Raw genomic sequence first — 17180 nt, forward strand, 5'->3', positions numbered from 1 at the left:
TGCGAGCAAGCGAGGGTCTGAGAGCGGCCTCCGCCTTCACGAGATTCTAAACCTTGCACTGTCAACACACACTCAACGCGGCTCTCGTTGCCTCTCTTTCTACTTCAACTGCAGCACTCATAGAACAACAGTAGCCATTCAATTACCTCGGTCTGCTTGATTGCTCACTTATATCCTATCTTATCCAGTTCCGACATCTTCACTATCCAACTGCCTGCCCGCTTCCCGGCCACAGCGCTGTGGTAGCTCGGCAATTGACTATTGTTCACCACGTCGCATCCTCCTCTGCCTGGTCCTGAAGACGACGCTCCACCTCCCCCGTATACCCCTTCTCCGTCGCTTCCTCAATTATCTCTTCTCAGTGACATGACTTCCTTCGCTGGCGATGCTGCCGCCGCCACGCAGTCTGTTATTACCCAGGTCACGGCTCAAACCGGCGGCAGATTTGCGCATGAGCATATAAATACAGCTGGCGCTGCCGACATCGAAATCACTCTTAATTTGCGTGGTCAGAAGTTTCATCTACCACGCGAGGAGCTCATGACCTTGCCTGAAAGTGTTTTATTATGCCTCTTTCCTAATGGTGTCTTCGTTGACGGACAAGGAAATATGGTTAGCACTATTACAGGCACCGACGTCATTACAGTCGATGTAAGTATTTTTTGCATTTTCATATTCCATCTGCAATTTACGAAGGAAGTGCAAATATTGACGTTCTCCAGTTCTCTCCTTCATGTCTGCAATACGTACTAGATACATTTCGCGGAATCGCCGCCAGTCTACCCTCATCTCCCACAACGTCCCCGGCAGGCTCCCCCAAATCATTAGATGCAAGCAATGCATCTCCTGCTGCAATTTTAGCTGCAAAACCAGCCGTCATTATCTTGCAAGAAGACCTGGATTTTTATGTTGTTCCTCCGTCTTTGATTGCCCACAAACCTTACGTTCCATTGTCTGACTCTCAGTACGCGCAATCCATGGCATCTTCTAATACTGTCGGCGGTGGTGTAGGCGGTCGCCTATCGCGAATGCTGCATCGTCATCCTGATTCCAACCGTACACGAGACCGCTCATCGTCTGTTTATAGTCGTATGAGCCATATGGACAATCAACCCGTCACTCTCCCTGAGCCGTATGATCCCGCTCTAAAAGACTCATACAATTATGAGCCACCAGATTATGCTGATATGGTATATCTAAAGCTGGGGGTTGGCAAGAAGCTTCTTGCGAAGCGTGGCATTTTTTCTGCGCTGAGACGCGCTCGCCAGGTCTCGTCTGCTGAAGGGATTCCAGATGCTGCCCACTTGCCCCACGGTGAAACCCCTGCCCATTTGCAGGCTGCTGGAACTGCCGAAAAGCATTTACTTGATATGCTTTGCGCATCTGGGTTCAATATTACCGATGAGTGGGGAAGTAGAGAGCGAGAGCCAAGCAAGACAGTCATAAGCTCACTAGCTCTCGTACGTCTTCTCGCTACTGAAGAAAATGATTCTGCTGATGCTGGTAACGTCACTACAACAATAAACCCAATGGCACAGAAACTGTTATTATTCTGGAGAAAGCCCGCGCGAAAATGTTGGTGGGATAGATTACTGATCAAAGGAATCGAAGGATTTGATCCCGAGCTTGAAGTAAAAGTCCATGTTCGCCGCATGTGGACTCTTGAATTATCCGTCGTTGGCGTTCATTAAAGAGGCTTGTGTTTATCAAAATTCATACTTGTGCATAAGTTTGAGTTTATTCTCTTTCGGTTATTTCATGATTGCAGGTTTTTAGAGTCTTTTGCATTCGTTTCGTTTTCTTTTCTTTTCTTACTACGATTGTGACTTGTGCTGGTCTTTGACTATTTCATGGTATCATTCTTTGTGACGCGGATGTTCTGCTCTTTTGTTAGTTCTTGTTGGGTTGTGCATTTTATAATTACAGTTCTGTTTAGAATAGGTTACTCTTGGTTTGATCCAATTCGGCTGCTTGTTTTGTCTTTAGCATTCACTATCTATTGTATATCTATTAAATGTCATTTAATCTCCAGATTTTATATTCGACAGCGTCTATCTGATTGACATGATTTTGTCGAGGTCAAACTCCATTATCTCAGTAATTGAAATACATGATCTGTATCATTGAAGTCTCTCTTTTCTTTTTCGTGCCATTAAAAAAATATTATCTCTATTCCTAGAATAGTATTAAAAAAATTGGAAAAGGGCCGAGCTGGGAATTGAACCCAGGACCACTCGCACCCAAAGCGAGTATCATACTACTAGACCACACGGCCAATCAATTTCACAAAATAAAGTGTGATTCGGTTAGCTATATACTGTAGAACCAAGAACTAATAGTTTATCAGTTCAGAAAAATTTTGTCGTCTTCTGTATTCAGTCAAAATTTTAACATATTTTTCATATTTTTTACTGTTTACTAGTAAAATTGAAGCGCGCAGATGCACTATATAGTCGTTGCTGTACGTGAGTGATCTCCCGAACACAATACCCAAAAAAAACAAGTGGGAAAATACTCCCCAACTGACAGAGTTTCAATATTTTTATTTTCCATGCACTTGATTTTTCATAATCTGAATAATTGCTGATCCGAAGTGTGATTCGGGCTTGTGACTCGCAAATTAGCTAGTTGAATCTTTCTATTTTAGAAAATGAGCGTGAAGAAATATAGGTCTTCGAAGGGGTATGATTATATCTGTCGTCGTGGTCGACCTACTACAATCTTTGTTAATAATATAACTATACAGACCCAAAGGACGGAAACGGACCCGTCAACATTCTCCACCATTAGTTGACAAAAAAGCACTGCGATCGAAAAATGTATCCGGAGAAGCTATTGGTGAAATCCGAAATTCGAAAGTTGTGAAACCCAAACGAAAGAAGAGACGTGAGGAGATCGGCGGGAATACGCCCAGACAGTTTGTAATGTTGATGAATAGAGTGAATGGCGGAATTTCTCGTGAAAGCGGTACCTCCGAGAATAAGAATAAGGAAAAGGAGAAATTGAGCGAAGAGGAGAAAAAAGAGCTGAAGAAGAAACGACTGGAGAAAAAGAAGAAAGAAGAGGCAGAACGGAGGAAGAAAGAGAAAGTTAAGACGGAGCAAGAGCGCATGAAACAGTTGAAAATGCTGCCAGGAGAATCTTTCTCTGAATTTTCAAGGTAATTCTCACTTCCCTCTATGCCTTTTATGTTTTCATTTTTTCTTTGAGTCTAATTTTCATATAGACGTGTGGACGATGCTTTACCTGTCATTAAAGCCAAATCAGGCGTCCCATCAGCTGCTGCGATCCGCCGACAAAAGAAACAAGAAATTGCCGAAAAGAACGGCCAAAAACCGATTGTTCGCCTCAAAAATAATCCAGGCGCAAACGAAGAACTCACCGATGACGGCGAAGATTACAGTGATGAAGAAAAAGAAGAGCGACGCTATCAAGAACTTAAAAGTAAGCGATCCACATCTCCCGATCCATGGAAAAAGCTCCGCAAATCGTCGATTCCGAAATTCGGAGAAGTGGCTGATGCACCGCCGGTTCTGAAGGCTCCGTCAAAGAAATTACTAAGTGTTCCGAAAACTGCCGGGTCGTTGGCCGAGAGAATGGTGCTTGAAGCGGAGAGAAATATGGTTATTGGAAAGTACAGAGCAATGATTGAGCGCAAACAGTTCAAGATGCAGCGCACGAATGAAGGTAAAGATAATGAAGACTTTTAGGATAAGTAATTCATTCGCCGGCGTTTAGAAAGGGAATGAATAACAAAATGTACGATACTTTGATGACATAACTAGCATTGCAACACGGAGTACAAAATCTTACATTACTGTTACAAATTTCAAACGCTTAAACACCCAGATCTCAATCGCCATTAAACATACAATAGCACGGCGCTCTTAGCCATTTCTCTCAAAACACACAAAGGTAGCAAAACGCAAATTTGCGCGTCACTTCACGCCTTTAACAAAGGTGCAAGTAAATCGCTAGCAATCTTCTCAAATGCGGGTCCAAGCACCTTCGAATTAAGAGCTACTCGCTTGGCATATTTTTTATCAATCGAGCCGTTCAATATACCTCGCACAATTCGACCTCCGATTTCACATAATTTAATCTCAGCTTCAATCTTTTCAGAGACACGATTAGTCGCGTCAGCTTGATCTTCTTCGCCTTCTTCTGCTTCTTCAGCGAGTTCTTCATCTTCGGCTTCGTCCTCGCTGAAGTCAGAGTAATCAGACTCAGCAGCCCGCTCTGCTTCTTCTGTCTCCTCTACTTCGTCATCTCCCTCATCAGCGGCAGTCCTCTCTTTTGCAGCTTTAGCATCAGACATGATCTTGTCCAGCGACTTCAATACACTAGCTTTCTGTAGTTTGACCTTGGAAATGGCAGCTAGTGACTTCTCCTGAGCCAAAAAGACTTTCACCGTCGCTTTCTGAGCAGCGGGTGACATTTTAACATCAAGAGCAATATTGAGACTCTCCTTCTTCAACATCACATTTGCAGCGGATAAAATGTCAACTAGACACATGATAGCCGACTGTCTAAGCTCGGAAGATGTCTCTGATAGAATAATGCGCTCGAAAATTGCTACGATATCATCAAAAATCTCACGGAATCCGCGTAGAGAAACAGACGAGTGCATCAGCATAGCGTACTGAGTCTTCCATAAAATAAAGTATCTCAAAATTGAAATTGAGGCCATAACAGCGCTCACTTCCTGTTCGGCCGCAGTCACGCCGCGCTCAGACAATGAGCAGAGAAGTGTCGCCATCGACTTATCTGACTCGCCAGCTTTATACGATATAGCTTCTGATACATTAACCGCAGCTGCAAGATGCATTAATTTCGACAATGGTTTAATTATATCATGCCAGGAGTCGTCGCCAATCGCATCAACTGCAAGATCATCATAGATCCGGACTGACACTTTAAACTCGTTGCAGATTTCATCTAGCAAGTCACGCGTGCGAATATCAACTGATTCTGAAAGATACTCGCTCTTCTGACCACTGATGACTGCATTGATAAACTCTCGAACAAGAGACGAACTGTCAAATGCCATGAAAAGTTTGCAGAACGAGTCGAGGGTATTTTCGTATGACTGCTTTTGTCGCAAAGTCTGATAGCTCTGCAAGTCAATGCAATTATGAAGTCTCAAAATATCGCAAGCAGAATCGGGATCCGCTGAGAATTTTTTCAAAAGTCTCGGCATTAAAGGAATCAGGTCTTCTGAAATCTGCTTCGCATTTTCCTCTTGATCAGTCCTATTTGAAGTCGCCGCTTTCGGCTTGCGTCCTCGTCGTTTCTCAGAGGTAGGAGACGCGCTAGAGAGTACTGCTTGAATTGCTCCAATGGTCATTTCAAGGATAACGTGTTCTTGAGCAGAATTGAGGGCAAGTTCACGCTTGATTCGGTATCGGATCGAGTCTTCATCCTCGGTAACACTCAATGAATGGTCAAATAGTGCATACTTGAGAACTTCTAGCCAGTCCTGAATTGATTTTAGTTAGCAATCTTCTTTCACAGCAAAATGAATCAAACAACACTCACTGGAAGCGCAGGAGCAGCTTGCCAAAGCGATTTTGAAGCAACTGAAAGTCTCGATTCAGACTTTCCATTAATCAAAGTCTCCCACTTTGACACCGTAAGAGGATTGCCAACATTTTCTGACTCGCTAAATGATTGCAAATTTTCGACAATAACTTTCAAAGTAAACCATGATCGTTGGACTTCCTTCATACTTGCCCCCTCACTCTCTTCCTCTTCAGAATCGCTGTGGATGTCGTCGTCAATATAAGAGCGAACGGTCTTCACGTCACCGATATTAGAAACTCTTTCAGTGACCGTCTCTTTAACGGTTGATAAGAAAAATCCGACTACAGCTTTGCGAACCCTGGGGTTAATATCAAACAGCAGGCCACATATCTCGTCAATATCCTCTTGTTCCAAGAAACCGACTGCACGAATGCAATCGAGAAGTTCGATACAAGCAATACGCACGGAATGCTCAACGTCATGCGTCGCAATCTCAATCAAACGAGGCCGGAATCTCTCTGTGAATTGACGAAGGCCACCAATGTAATAACTGTCCTTGTATAGCTTAGTCAAGTTTCGTATAACTTCAAGACGAGTGTGACCGTTGGTATCAGACAACATCCATCCCATATATCTAAGATACTGGCCCTCGAAGAAAACATCGGGGAAAGTTTCCATCCACTTTCCAAGCTCACGCATACACTCCGTTCTAATTTTTGGATCAATATCGCGGTATCTGTGAACAAAAATTGTGGCAAATATGTCTCGAATTAAGCCATCGATTACTTCATTCTTTCGCGCGTATTCGTCGACAGTGGCTTGCAGTTTTGAAATCTTGTCCTTGGCTGGTCGCGCCTTTGCCTTTTCTCTCTCAAGCAACTTCGTCGAGTTGCCTGTAGTTTTGGCAATACTGGCTGCTATCAGGCAAAGAGTCGACAGCATACACAAACCGATAGTAGTTGATGTATGCCTAAAAGATCGAAGAGTAGAGCTAGACATTGCTGCAATCCAGATCTGGAGACTCTCCATAAGCGAATCATCTTCGTAAATGACCTCACGCTCGGCGCTCTTTTCCACAATCTCGCCAAAAAATTTAACGAGACAGGATCTGAATTTTTTGAATTCGGGTTTTTTAGACAAGACAGGATAATCAGCAATCAACTTCTACAGGGATTTACGTCAGCAGTTGACCGCAAAAAAAAAAAGGCGCCACAATCTCACCTTTCCGAAAGACTCTTGGATTTGAGCAAGAGTTTGCGTAGCTGAGTCTTGGTCTTCGATATCATATGCTGTGATCGACGCGTCACAACCGCAGCACTAGTTATTTCATAATTAGTTCGTCACGTCCAATAATAACAAAATTATTAAGTACCCACGCGTAAAATAAAATTGACGATCTCTTTGAGTGCCTCTGTCCTGTTGGACTCATAGCTCTGGATCCAATCCACGGCAATCTCGCCGAGCGCTGTACTAGGATCCTTCACCGCCTCTGTAGTTTTACAGTGGTTAAAATGAGCTGTTAAGAACGATCTCGTAAAGTTACATACCGAATAATGCGTTATCTGCAGAATCAGAAGGTCCGGCCGATCCGGAGCTTAGGCGTGCCTTCTTACGTCCACTTGTGGCTTTCGACTGAGCAGTCGTAGTCGCGTTCTTCCGAGGACGACCACGACTTCTAGCCTTGGGTGGCGGAGTAGCTTCCTCTTCCACATCATCATCATCTACATCGTCATCTTCGTCATCTTCTTCATCTTCGTCATCTTCTTCTTCTTCTTCGTTCTCTTCAGCATCTTTGCCATCCTCTGCTTCCTCTTCGTCTTCTGCGTGATCCTCTGCGATAGACGCGCGCTTTCGCTCTGTATTACAATAGCAATTAGTAGTGCAAATAATATTCTGTTATTAAATTTTACACAGAACGCTCATACTTGATGCAGATCCTTGGTTATCTTTTGAAGTCGCTATTTTCGATCTCCGTTGACGCGTGCTTCCCTTTAAGCTCTCATCTGCTTTTTCTACACTTCCAAGATCACTTGAGGAATCCTCTTCAATATCTTCATATTCCTGCTGCATTTCTTCATCAGAAGAGTTATCGGAAGAAACGACGGTATCGGTGGGTTTTGAGTATGCTTTCCGGGTACGTGTCGTCCTTCGCGTCATTTCTCCTAATGGTGCAGTGGACGGCATCATAAGCAAATCAATCCAGTTCCACTAGTGAGAATAAAGTTTCTATAAAAAGAAAGATCTTATCCTGCTAGTTGATGATATGATACAGCAGCTAGGAGTAGAAAAGAATCCTGCACTACGCGAGCGTGCTTCAAGGTCAGAAGAAAACAAGAACAAGATATCGCGCGCGTAGTAAACGCGTCTATCGGGGCTAGGGTATCGTCCATGAGGGCGCGTACGACACAGTCAAAATCGCCTATATGGACGTATAAAGTACATCTTTCTGGTTGAAATTAAAATTGGTGAATCATATTAATAAGTGATCTATTGGTATTTTTTTAAGCATCTATAACTTTTACTGGTCAGAGCTGTGCCAATCCATTTAATGAGAGCGAATCGCAAGTCAGTTTTGCTCCCCTAATGCCATCTGATCATTCTAGCGAGCAGAGATGCGTAACAGGCTTCCTATCTAAATTGCTATCTTCAATTCTTGCACTCGGTTTTCTCTATCTTCATCTTAAAATAGGGCTGTTGTCCGGTAATGGATTAAACATGAAGGTCTAATAGATAACATGCGACGGAAACTATAAGAAATGACGTCATACAACTTGACAGGCTGTCAGAGGCGATTTGCCGTGATAGTGAAGCGAAGCAAGTCCGAAATAGTGTAATGGTTAGCACGGTCCGCTCTCACCGGGCAAATCGGGGTTCAATTCCCCGTTTCGGAGTGATAAGCTCCATTTCGAATAAATGGCTTCTTCGTTTTTTTTATTTCAATAATTTACAATGATACAGGTAGTATAACAGCATTTTTTTTCTCTGCGGATTTTAATTCGAGCAACGAAAAGTACTCTTGGCAGTGTAGTTTCTCAAAGATTAAGTTTTTGATTGAGGTATCGCAGCAATAATGCAAGGAAATTCATGGAAGGCATGTAACAACTTTTGTCATCCCCTGGCTACAAGTAATTTTTGAAGAGAACAGTTCTGAGCACCAAAGTGTACAGCTAAATCATATGCTCTACAATATTGACTTAGAAATCGAATAGTTTGAATCAAACACACGCGTTAACATACAGTACGCCAATAACATCTAATTCTACATAAATCAGACAGTCTTTTCTCTCCTTCCAAAAGGCGGATGTCCATACACTAAAGAATGGTAAAGCAGTAAATGAGAACTAGTAAAAACTATGATCGAACAAAGAAGAGAGCTAATAAGAAAGAAAGCAAATTCACAACTGCAATTACTTTATCTAGGTCCCAGTTTGTCGAGCACGCGAGGTCCCTGTTCTTCCCACTCTTGTTTCGTAATCCACCTAGGCAAATATTTTAGTAAAAAAAATTGAGAGCTTAATGATAAAGACGGTAGACTTACATATGCTCCTTGTCTGCCATAATGTTGGCAAGGACAGCACCTCCCAAAAAAACCATATGTCGACGTCGTGGAGGGTCTTCAATTCTGACCTTAAATTTCTGCAATGATAGAATGTGAGAAAAATACGTGAAAAGAGAAACAAAGACAATTTAAAATGGCAAATCTTACGCTCAATCTTGACGGGTCACCGTTCAGTACTCTGGTCAACCATAGCTGTTTCAACTCTTTCTCGAGTCTACTAGGCAATCCCGGATACATACTAGAGCCACCAGAAAGCACAATTGCCTTGTACAAGCTGGATCGAACATCGAGATCGGCAGCCTGAATGGTGTTGAAGAGAAATTCGGCTATACCGGGCTGCTCAACATCAACAAGATGAGGTTGGAATAGACACTCTGGAGCCTCGAATCGCTCAGATCCAATTTTGATAGTTCGTCCGTCAGGGAGCTAATTTAGATTTAATATCAACTGTGATTAATATTCAGTCGCAAGGGGTACATACGGTGTACGATTCGACGAGGACGGTAGTCTCATCTGAGAGCTTAGTGTCAAGCTCAAGATCATAACTGACATAGCATAACTTCTCCTTAATTTGTCGAACGGTCTCAAAATCAGCAGTTCGGTTAAAAGCGTATCCACGTCTCAGAAGCAGGTTGATGAGCTGACGAGTGACATCACGACCCGCGACATCGAGACGGCGAGTGAGGTGGTTGAGAACGGTCGATTCATAGACAGGCACAATATGTGTGACACCATCACCGGAATCCACGACTACGCCAGACGAAAGACCTAACAAAATTTGTAAGACAAAAAGGATCTGTTGTCATAAGCAGATTATCAGATACCTTGAGCATAGAGAGCTAACACCGCCTGGATTGCAACATAGACACCTCCAAAGTTATATTTCTCGAGCATGATATCGACCATCTTTTCTCTGTTGCTAAGAGGATTCATGGGAGGCTCAGTCAGAAGAACCTTGCGGCCAGTAGGATCGATGTTCATTCGCTCGTAGAAGGCGTAATCCCATAAATGTCCCATATCTTCCCAATTTTTAATGATTCCATTCTCCATCTAAAATCAACCAGCAAATCATCTTTTGTCAGTACTACTCGAAGACTTTGAAAATCAAATGAGGCATAAGATGAATGTAACTAAGGAAAAAATGCTTACCGGATACGAGATCTGCAACATGGTACGCACAGCGCTCGCCTCGTCACCGGCCATGATATCCTTAATTTCAACATTTCCGGTCCGTTCCTCGGCACGCAAAATCGGACGTCCGACAATAGAAGGAAAAGTGTGATCTGGGAAATTTGTACCACCCCTACCGATCTTAACGAATCCAGTACCCTGGTCGAGAACTACCCGAAGAAAATAAGCAGCGGTTAGTCGTTGGGTCGTCCAAGTCCCATTATCGTACAAATACAACAATGCAACTCAAAAAGAAGCCATTCATTGCTTTCGTAATAGATCACACTTACCAATTGGCTGCTCCGCCATGTTTGTATATAACAGCAGAAGATGCGAGACCTGATGGGGTGCAAAAAGGGACAAATGGCTGTCTCGAGGTCGGCTTACACGGAGAAGCTACACAGTGGTAATCTGCCGCGCACGCTGCGCTCTGTTATGCCGCAATCACATTTGCACTTATACCTTTACTACATTACGGTCAGCTATATTAGGCTTAATGTTTTTCTGTCATTCTCTTTATATAGTATCTGCCCAGCCACATAGCGTACATACTACACAGTTCAAAAATGATTTTCAGAATACTCTAACAATAGCACTGATTTTTTTTATGAACAGGTAATCATAGATAATTGACCTTCAAAAATATAATATTAGGAAGAAACGCGTGCGCCTTACACAGTCATAACTCGATCCAACAATCCGTTCCGTCACAAAACTTCCAACAGTCTCACCAAAACTACCAAAGATATGTACCCACAGCACCATTTTTTAATAAAATCTATCCCAGCTCCAAAAATTAAACAGTCCTGTATAAAAATATGCAAAAAAATGTAGAATATACAGCACGCATTTCAGCATTCCGAGTTATATACAAACAGCCAAATCTCAACAGCTATTATCAATATATGCCCCTAGTGATCAGTAGCAGCATTCTCGACAATACTTCCTCTCGCCAGCCAGCGATTATTTTGCCTTAGATATCTTTCTCGTTCAGCCTCTGCCCTAGCGATTTCTTCGTCCGTGATTATCTCAGGCGGATCATCAGCTCCAATCTCTCTCCAGCTCGCACCGGCCAAAAGCACAAAAGCAATTGTAATAATGGAGCCACCAACAACTGATCCGAGAGTCAAAGGAGTTGCAAAAAGTATCCAGTCGGTAATAGCAACGAGGAAAATAGTTAGCAGCGCCGCTACACTTGAGAAAACTGGAGAAGTCAACGACATTAAAATGAGGAAGCTTCCAGAGAAGATCACATTCGCAATAATCGAAATAATCAGGAAAAATAAAACCTGACCACCAGGAAGCTCAAAACTTTCAAGATCAAAATAGTGCAGCAATGGAATCATCATCCAAACGGTGAGCAACGAGATGATACCAACAGTGGCGCCGACAATATTGGCAAACAGGGCCGATCGACGAGCAGACACAGATTTAGGAGGACACAAGTATCGCTTATAAACAACTTCGTACAATCCATATAAAACTGATCCCGCAGCAATTATTACGTTACCCAGCAATCTGTTTGGTTCTGTGTCTTCAGCGAAGGCAGCCCCATGCAATAGCGATAGAGGGCGAAGTAACGAATCTCCGTAGGCAACCGTCATTACTCCGACAATAGCTAGAATTACACTGAACGATTTCAATTTCGTAACTTTTTCGTGTAGCATGGGGACAGAAAATGCATAAGCAAAAAAAGCTGAGCAGTTGTAAATTGCTGTAACGTCACTCGGAGTGGTAAGATTGACAGCGATATACCAAGAGCTGGCCGCCACTGTCATGATCAAAGTAAGGATGACGCTTGTTGTCAGCAAATATATGAAGGGCGATCCTTTTGCATGGTTTGTCACGGCAATCACTTCCAAAGTAGAGGAGATTATTCTTCTATGTTTTGCATAAATCTCTTTCAATGCGTGTCTGGGTGAAAGAAACCACAGAAATATTATTTGCAAGGGGAAAAGAAGAGTCCATGAACTATGAGTCAAATACAGTATCAGCAAAGGCTTTCTGTAGTGAAGATCTTGAGCTATATATGTAGCTGCCTCGGTCTGGACTACAAAAGAGGCCAGAGCAAAGATAAGAGAGACGAAAGCGCTGGTAACTGTCAGTGAAATCCTCTACAATTTCCTAGATCGCAAATACATACTAAACATATCTTCTCCTATGAGAAATCGAACCATGCCAGAAATCAGAGTGCTGAGATCGTCCATCATTTGCGTCGTCATCGTCAGCCAAATAGTCGTCATCCATTTGCGCATGCAGATACCTATACTCAGATCGATTTATGCTGCTCCTAGGAAAGCCAGAATTCGACAGAATCTGCGGTAGTCGTCTTCCGCCGAATGAATCCTGCCGAGAAGCGCCGTTTCTACTTTTCTGGCTTCTCAAACTGCCGTTATCATTATTTGCAGAGGATGCTAATGACGGACCGGCGGCCACCTGTCGAGAAATAGAAGAATACTCCGCATCATCGTCATCAGATGAAAAAGTTGCTGAGTCATATGTTCCGTTCATAGACCCAGATATTGACTGAGTAGGCGATAGCAGATCCAAAGAGTCCGACCTCTTCAAAGGCGGCGGAGCTGAGGGAAAGATCGACATTTTCCTCTCACTACGCACAGCGAGAAAAGGAAAATTGCGAGTACGAAATGGATAAAGTGTGCGCTAATTTATTGAGAGCCTGGCCTTCGGTCGTGCTGCGCTGAAGAAAATATGAAGACTGAGAGTGTGTGGATTTTGTGGATTTTGTGGATTTTGTGGATTTAACAGCGCATTTGAACGTGACTAACCTCGGTGCTCCGCCTCTGCGGACAGATGGCTCAGTCCCCAGCGACAATAGCGACTCGGGCGCCACTGTAACTTTATCAGCAACTTTCTAGTCAACTGAGCAGAAGCGAAAGTAAGTTCTTAACATCACTTATAGATACCAGTTTCTTTAAAAGAGTTTGAAGCTTTGCAAATGACTTGCAAAGTTGTTGCTAGAGAAGAAAATTTATAATAGATGTCTTCCGTCTGCTTACAGTGTCGAGTAACTATATACCACCGTAAAATTTGATAGTCGATCGGCACTTCTAATAGCTAAAATGCCGTTCGCATTCTTATTTGATATTGTAACTTATTCGATGGATATGACGAAGACAGTAATTAACAGAAAATTTAGCCGTACGGATGTAATATAAAAATTTTTTAGAATTGAAAATAGACACAGTATTAATATACAAAACGAACTTCCAATGCGCCATTGTTCATATAACCAAGGCTTTCGCCATATTCGCCCTTGTACATGGAACCAACAACATACGATTTCAGATACACGCTTCCAGGTAAGTTAAATATATATTGATCTATAATACAATTTCAGCCATCTAAATAAGCAGACGCTCGATCTTGTCCTTGATGGCGTAGATCTGGTTCTTGAGTTGAGAAGCATCATTCGAAGTAATCGACGCGGCTATAACCTGACGGCTGACACCGCAGGCACGTCCTAGAGCAAGTTTAGAGGGAACGAAAACGTAGGGAACGTTTTTGTCTTCGCAGAGAAGAGGAAGCTGAAGGAGAATTTCGATGGGCTCAGTGTCGGCAGCCAAGATGATGAATTCACTGATACCGCGATTAAGGGTCTTGGTGGCTACGTACTACATGTTAGAAGATGCGCAGAATATGTAAAAGTCGACAGCAGCTTACCTTCGTTAGCGCCCTTCTTCAGCTGGTGGTAGTGGGTAGCTTGCTGAGCAAGGTCAAGGATCTGCTGTGTGAGAGCAGCATCGGCCAGGGGAAAGGCTAAGAGCAAACAGTTAGAGAGATTTCCCATTTAAATAACAAAATAAGATAACAGAAACTAGAAATATGCACCTTTGGGATTGGGAGCAGACATTGTCGAGATATAAAGGTTCAGTAAAAGACGAGATTGATCTTAATGAAGCGGTCTATTGATGCGAATTTAAAAAGGGTTCCTTGCAGTGCTCGCCCTCTCTATATCGCCCAGTATATTATCAGTAAAGAATGGAGAGTACTTTGAAAAATCAGAAAGCCGAATGGTGAGCGTTTAGTAGAGAGGAAAAAAGCAGAAATTGCTAATTTTTTTTTGAGGTGAACGGGTGAAAATAAAATTTTGGGAGAAACGAAAATCAGGTTTTAGCAGTTAGAATCTTGAAAATTTTTAAAATGCGTTTCAATTACGAATTATCTAAGAATAAGGTTTGAAGACCCAGGTCCGCAAAACTTTCTGGCGCCAGAGGTAAGTAAGATTAGCAACGAGAGCGATTGATCAGCCAGCAGGAAAAAAGGCTTGTTCGGTGTCAGATACGGCAGCATTCTGATTGCTGCGCTACCATAGATATACATGATGTATTAGCCGATATTCTAAGAGCATAGAGCAGACTCTAGTCATTCTACACAGTCATTCTACAACTGGCCAAATTGAGAACGAACAGCGCTCTCTAAAAACGAATGCGAATCCGAAAAGACCTAACCGCGTCGCGAGGGCAGAAGCAGGCAGTTTTCGCACGCTGGTGTGTGTTGATATGGGCTCAGACGAGATAGAGGCGGCCGCCGATAAGGCTCGAGAGGTTAGGGTATGTCCAGCCTGATATGCAAGTCAGCGTAGTTTTGGGCACGGGGATACGCTTAGCAAGCGTTCATAGGGGCAGATCTGGGCACGCTCCAATCATATCTGCCCGCAGCAGTGCACCAAAAATATCCACTAGACCTAATCAAGCTATGCTAGTACTATTTGGGCTAGGTCACCTATTCATTGGCCGTCCACTGCCAGGCGATATTTAGTGTAGGCGCCGCCCGCAACTCGTTTTCTTCCGTTTCTTTATACACTTGTCGTACTCATCAGTTCTTCAACCGCTCTTCTTTCCCAATCCAATCCTATTTTCTAATTAAAATCTTTAGCAATGGCCACTGAACTTTGGTATGTGTTTTTTGATTACTTTGCAGACGCAAGATGGCGTTGAAATTGTCTATGTGATAAGCATTCTAACAATCTTTTTTCTTCAGCCCCGTCTACGCTGTATGTTATCGCGACTTGCTCCATCAATCGGCCTTGCTCTAGCAAGACTGGTATCTTATGATGTTTAGTTCTAACATGTGTTTCTGAAAACAGCCCTTTTTCGGTGCCATGGGAGCCACCGCCTCCATTGTCTTCACCTGTGAGTTTAATCCCTGGATTGCACCTATTTGCAGTCTGCGTTCGCATCGATTCATTAGTATATACTCTTTATGACTTTGAAGAATCACATTTATGTGTTCTTTCTGAAGATTTTGGGTTCTTTTGGATTTGATTCTTATCGGATATGGAAAGGATGCATGAAGCTTGCCTTAATTCTGATTGGCCCGCTGACAAACTCCTATAGCTTTTGGTGCCTCCTACGGTACTGCTAAGTCCGGTGTCGGTATTTGCGCCACTGCTGTCCTTAGACCTGACTTGATCATCAAGAGTATGTAATGTCGTTTTTGCAATATAATGCTGTTGTCTAATTTTTATTAGACATTGTTCCCGTCATTATGGCTGGTATCATTGCCATTTACGGTCTCGTCGTCTCCGTCTTGGTCTCTGATGGTCTCGCCCAGAACCAGGCCCTCTACTCTGGTTTCATCCAGCTCGGTGCCGGTCTCTCCGTCGGTCTTGCCGGTCTTGCTGCTGGTTTTGCCATCGGCATTGTCGGTGACGCTGGTGTCCGTGGTACCGCCCAGCAGCCCCGTCTCTTCGTCGGAATGATTCTTATTCTCATTTTCGCTGAAGTCTTGGGTCTCTATGGTCTCATTGTTGCCCTTCTCCTTAACTCCCGTGCCACCACTGATGTTCAGTGCTAAGCGGTTCGTTTTTATATAGTTTATATTATATAAGACAAACCTATTTCATCTACATACCTTCTAAAACATCAAAATTCATTATATATAGAATTTTTTTTTCTTTTCGGATGCTTGTCTTTTTTTTGTGTACTTCGGGGAATAAGGAGTGGTTATAGTGTGCTTTTGTATTAATTAAATAAAGTTGGCATTTTAGGGGTTTCTATTCATGACTTACATTTCTCATGTCTTCTACTTTTGTCGAGTGTCGATTTGTGAATGAAATAGGGATGTATGGGTGTGAAGAGCGGCAGGGACATAGACGTTGGTTGGTATTTTACGAAATATAATGATTCAACAGTCATTAGCAAAAAATTGTGTCCTATTTTGCGTAGTATGGTCTAAAAAGTAGCAGTAAGATTCACTTATGGCTGCAGGCAGTAAGTAGTTGGAGAGATATAGCGAGTTGAAGGGGCATGATGAGGTGAGGTGAGGTGAGCCCCTATCGTTATCGAGCGAATCGGAGACACGACTCCGGAGAAGCTCAAAGATTGGCTTTAGATATCGCGCCAGTGCCCTGCAAACAAGACCATGCTGAGAATATCAATTTAGCACTTTCATTAGATGACGCTAACTGGCTACTTCGAAACCAATTTGATTCAGAGCCCAGAGACGGCGAATGTTGGGAATTAAGGCAGTTTTTGGAATCAGACAATGCGATTACGCTGAGTTTTTTTTTAATATCTGCAAGACCAAGATTGACAATTGGATGTACAACAGAATGAAATTCAATTCTTTTGCTGATATCCACTTTTTTCTTCAATAATTCCATTTAGTGAATGCGGTGGTGAAGTTCATTCAGAGTTGAATTGACGAGACCTAAATTGATAAATCTGATTTGACATTCTGACGCGATTATCGTATCTTGCTGTATATAATATACTATCGATTACCCTCAAATCAGATCCGACTTCGTAGAAGCATTATCTGCAAATAAAGCGCAAATGCAACATTAAATACAAGCAATTATAAATCAGTTTTTAAATTAATTATCGACTGAGTACGGACCAAGTTGAGAGACCGTAGAATTGCTTTGCAATTTAGTTTTATGGTACTCCGACTATAAGATTAGTGG

At 42.7% G+C, this 17180-nt stretch overlaps 7 protein-coding genes and 2 non-coding genes across 9 annotated transcripts; 4 read left to right on the forward strand and 5 right to left on the reverse strand.

Annotated features, from left to right (window-relative positions):
- Positions 1–46: 46 nt before the first annotated feature.
- Positions 47–2128, forward strand: V2V93DRAFT_367302 (uncharacterized protein). The gene is made up of 2 exons (XM_066909538.1): positions 47–651; positions 723–2128. The coding sequence occupies exons 1-2, from the start codon at positions 367–369 to the stop codon at positions 1689–1691; spliced, it is 1254 nt and encodes a 417-aa protein (XP_066766413.1). The 5' UTR covers positions 47–366; the 3' UTR covers positions 1692–2128.
- Positions 2129–2203: 75 nt separating this feature from the next.
- Positions 2204–2275, reverse strand: V2V93DRAFT_t26. The gene has a single exon. It is a non-coding gene; the product is annotated as a tRNA-Pro (tRNA).
- A 189-nt stretch (positions 2276–2464) lies between these two features.
- V2V93DRAFT_367304 (uncharacterized protein) lies at positions 2465–3920 on the forward strand. Its single transcript, XM_066909539.1, has 3 exons — positions 2465–2682; positions 2747–3160; positions 3227–3920. The coding sequence occupies exons 1-3, from the start codon at positions 2651–2653 to the stop codon at positions 3708–3710; spliced, it is 930 nt and encodes a 309-aa protein (XP_066766414.1). The 5' UTR covers positions 2465–2650; the 3' UTR covers positions 3711–3920.
- Positions 3730–7838, reverse strand: V2V93DRAFT_367306 (uncharacterized protein). The gene is made up of 6 exons (XM_066909540.1): positions 7449–7838; positions 7071–7379; positions 6900–7012; positions 6745–6840; positions 5539–6687; positions 3730–5479 (listed from the first exon to the last, which is right to left on the reverse strand). The coding sequence occupies exons 1-6, from the start codon at positions 7708–7710 to the stop codon at positions 3944–3946; spliced, it is 3465 nt and encodes a 1154-aa protein (XP_066766415.1). The 5' UTR covers positions 7711–7838; the 3' UTR covers positions 3730–3943.
- A 504-nt stretch (positions 7839–8342) lies between these two features.
- Positions 8343–8414, forward strand: V2V93DRAFT_t23. The gene has a single exon. It is a non-coding gene; the product is annotated as a tRNA-Glu (tRNA).
- A 44-nt stretch (positions 8415–8458) lies between these two features.
- Positions 8459–10667, reverse strand: V2V93DRAFT_344990 (actin family). The gene is made up of 8 exons (XM_066907872.1): positions 10543–10667; positions 10232–10422; positions 9907–10132; positions 9564–9850; positions 9230–9508; positions 9062–9159; positions 8761–9002; positions 8459–8704 (listed from the first exon to the last, which is right to left on the reverse strand). Exons 1-7 carry the CDS (start codon positions 10559–10561, stop codon positions 8936–8938), a joined length of 1167 nt encoding a protein of 388 aa, XP_066766416.1. The 5' UTR covers positions 10562–10667; the 3' UTR covers positions 8459–8704; positions 8761–8935.
- Positions 10668–11163: 496 nt separating this feature from the next.
- On the reverse strand, positions 11164–12850 carry V2V93DRAFT_323129 (uncharacterized protein; the record flags this gene model as incomplete). The annotated part of the gene is made up of 2 exons (XM_066907430.1): positions 11164–12343; positions 12396–12850. 2 exons carry the CDS (start codon positions 12848–12850, stop codon positions 11164–11166), a joined length of 1635 nt encoding a protein of 544 aa, XP_066766417.1.
- Positions 12851–13420: 570 nt separating this feature from the next.
- Positions 13421–14303, reverse strand: V2V93DRAFT_367314 (50S ribosomal protein L30e-like protein). The gene is made up of 3 exons (XM_066909541.1): positions 14102–14303; positions 13934–14029; positions 13421–13877 (listed from the first exon to the last, which is right to left on the reverse strand). The coding sequence occupies exons 1-3, from the start codon at positions 14121–14123 to the stop codon at positions 13615–13617; spliced, it is 381 nt and encodes a 126-aa protein (XP_066766418.1). The 5' UTR covers positions 14124–14303; the 3' UTR covers positions 13421–13614.
- Positions 14304–15081: 778 nt separating this feature from the next.
- V2V93DRAFT_367320 (V-ATPase proteolipid subunit C-like domain-containing protein) lies at positions 15082–16390 on the forward strand. Its single transcript, XM_066909542.1, has 5 exons — positions 15082–15167; positions 15254–15266; positions 15360–15405; positions 15610–15693; positions 15744–16390. Exons 1-5 carry the CDS (start codon positions 15151–15153, stop codon positions 16067–16069), a joined length of 486 nt encoding a protein of 161 aa, XP_066766419.1. The 5' UTR covers positions 15082–15150; the 3' UTR covers positions 16070–16390.
- The last annotated feature ends 790 nt before the right edge of the window (positions 16391–17180 follow it).

Source organism: Kockiozyma suomiensis (assembly GCF_038497685.1).
Source record: "Kockiozyma suomiensis strain NRRL Y-17356 unplaced genomic scaffold V2V93scaffold_5, whole genome shotgun sequence".
In the NCBI taxonomy this organism is placed as follows: domain Eukaryota; kingdom Fungi; phylum Ascomycota; class Lipomycetes; order Lipomycetales; family Lipomycetaceae; genus Kockiozyma; species Kockiozyma suomiensis.

Coding starts and splice junctions, on each gene's coding strand:
- V2V93DRAFT_367302 (XM_066909538.1), top strand. CDS start 367: ATGACTTCCTTCGCTGGCGATGCTGCCGCCGCCACGCAGTCTGTTATT. Junction 652..722: donor CCGACGTCATTACAGTCGAT/GTAAGTATTTTT, acceptor GACGTTCTCCAG/TTCTCTCCTTCATGTCTGCA.
- V2V93DRAFT_367304 (XM_066909539.1), top strand. CDS start 2,651: ATGAGCGTGAAGAAATATAGGTCTTCGAAGGG. Junction 2,683..2,746: donor AAATATAGGTCTTCGAAGGG/GTATGATTATAT, acceptor ATAACTATACAG/ACCCAAAGGACGGAAACGGA. Junction 3,161..3,226: donor TCTTTCTCTGAATTTTCAAG/GTAATTCTCACT, acceptor ATTTTCATATAG/ACGTGTGGACGATGCTTTAC.
- V2V93DRAFT_367306 (XM_066909540.1), bottom strand. CDS start 7,710: ATGATGCCGTCCACTGCACCATTAGGAGAAATGACGCGAAGGACGACA. Junction 7,013..7,070: donor TGCAGATAACGCATTATTCG/GTATGTAACTTT, acceptor GTAAAACTACAG/AGGCGGTGAAGGATCCTAGT. Junction 5,480..5,538: donor AAGCTGCTCCTGCGCTTCCA/GTGAGTGTTGTT, acceptor AAATCAATTCAG/GACTGGCTAGAAGTTCTCAA.
- V2V93DRAFT_344990 (XM_066907872.1), bottom strand. Junction 9,509..9,563: donor TCCTCGTCGAATCGTACACC/GTATGTACCCCT, acceptor AATCTAAATTAG/CTCCCTGACGGACGAACTAT. Junction 9,160..9,229: donor GTGACCCGTCAAGATTGAGC/GTAAGATTTGCC, acceptor CTATCATTGCAG/AAATTTAAGGTCAGAATTGA.
- V2V93DRAFT_367314 (XM_066909541.1), bottom strand. CDS start 14,123: ATGTCTGCTCCCAATCCCAAAG. Junction 14,030..14,101: donor GTCTGCTCCCAATCCCAAAG/GTGCATATTTCT, acceptor GTTTGCTCTTAG/CCTTTCCCCTGGCCGATGCT. Junction 13,878..13,933: donor GAAGAAGGGCGCTAACGAAG/GTAAGCTGCTGT, acceptor TGTAGTACGTAG/CCACCAAGACCCTTAATCGC.
- V2V93DRAFT_367320 (XM_066909542.1), top strand. Junction 15,406..15,609: donor CGCCTCCATTGTCTTCACCT/GTGAGTTTAATC, acceptor AAACTCCTATAG/CTTTTGGTGCCTCCTACGGT. Junction 15,694..15,743: donor ACCTGACTTGATCATCAAGA/GTATGTAATGTC, acceptor AATTTTTATTAG/ACATTGTTCCCGTCATTATG.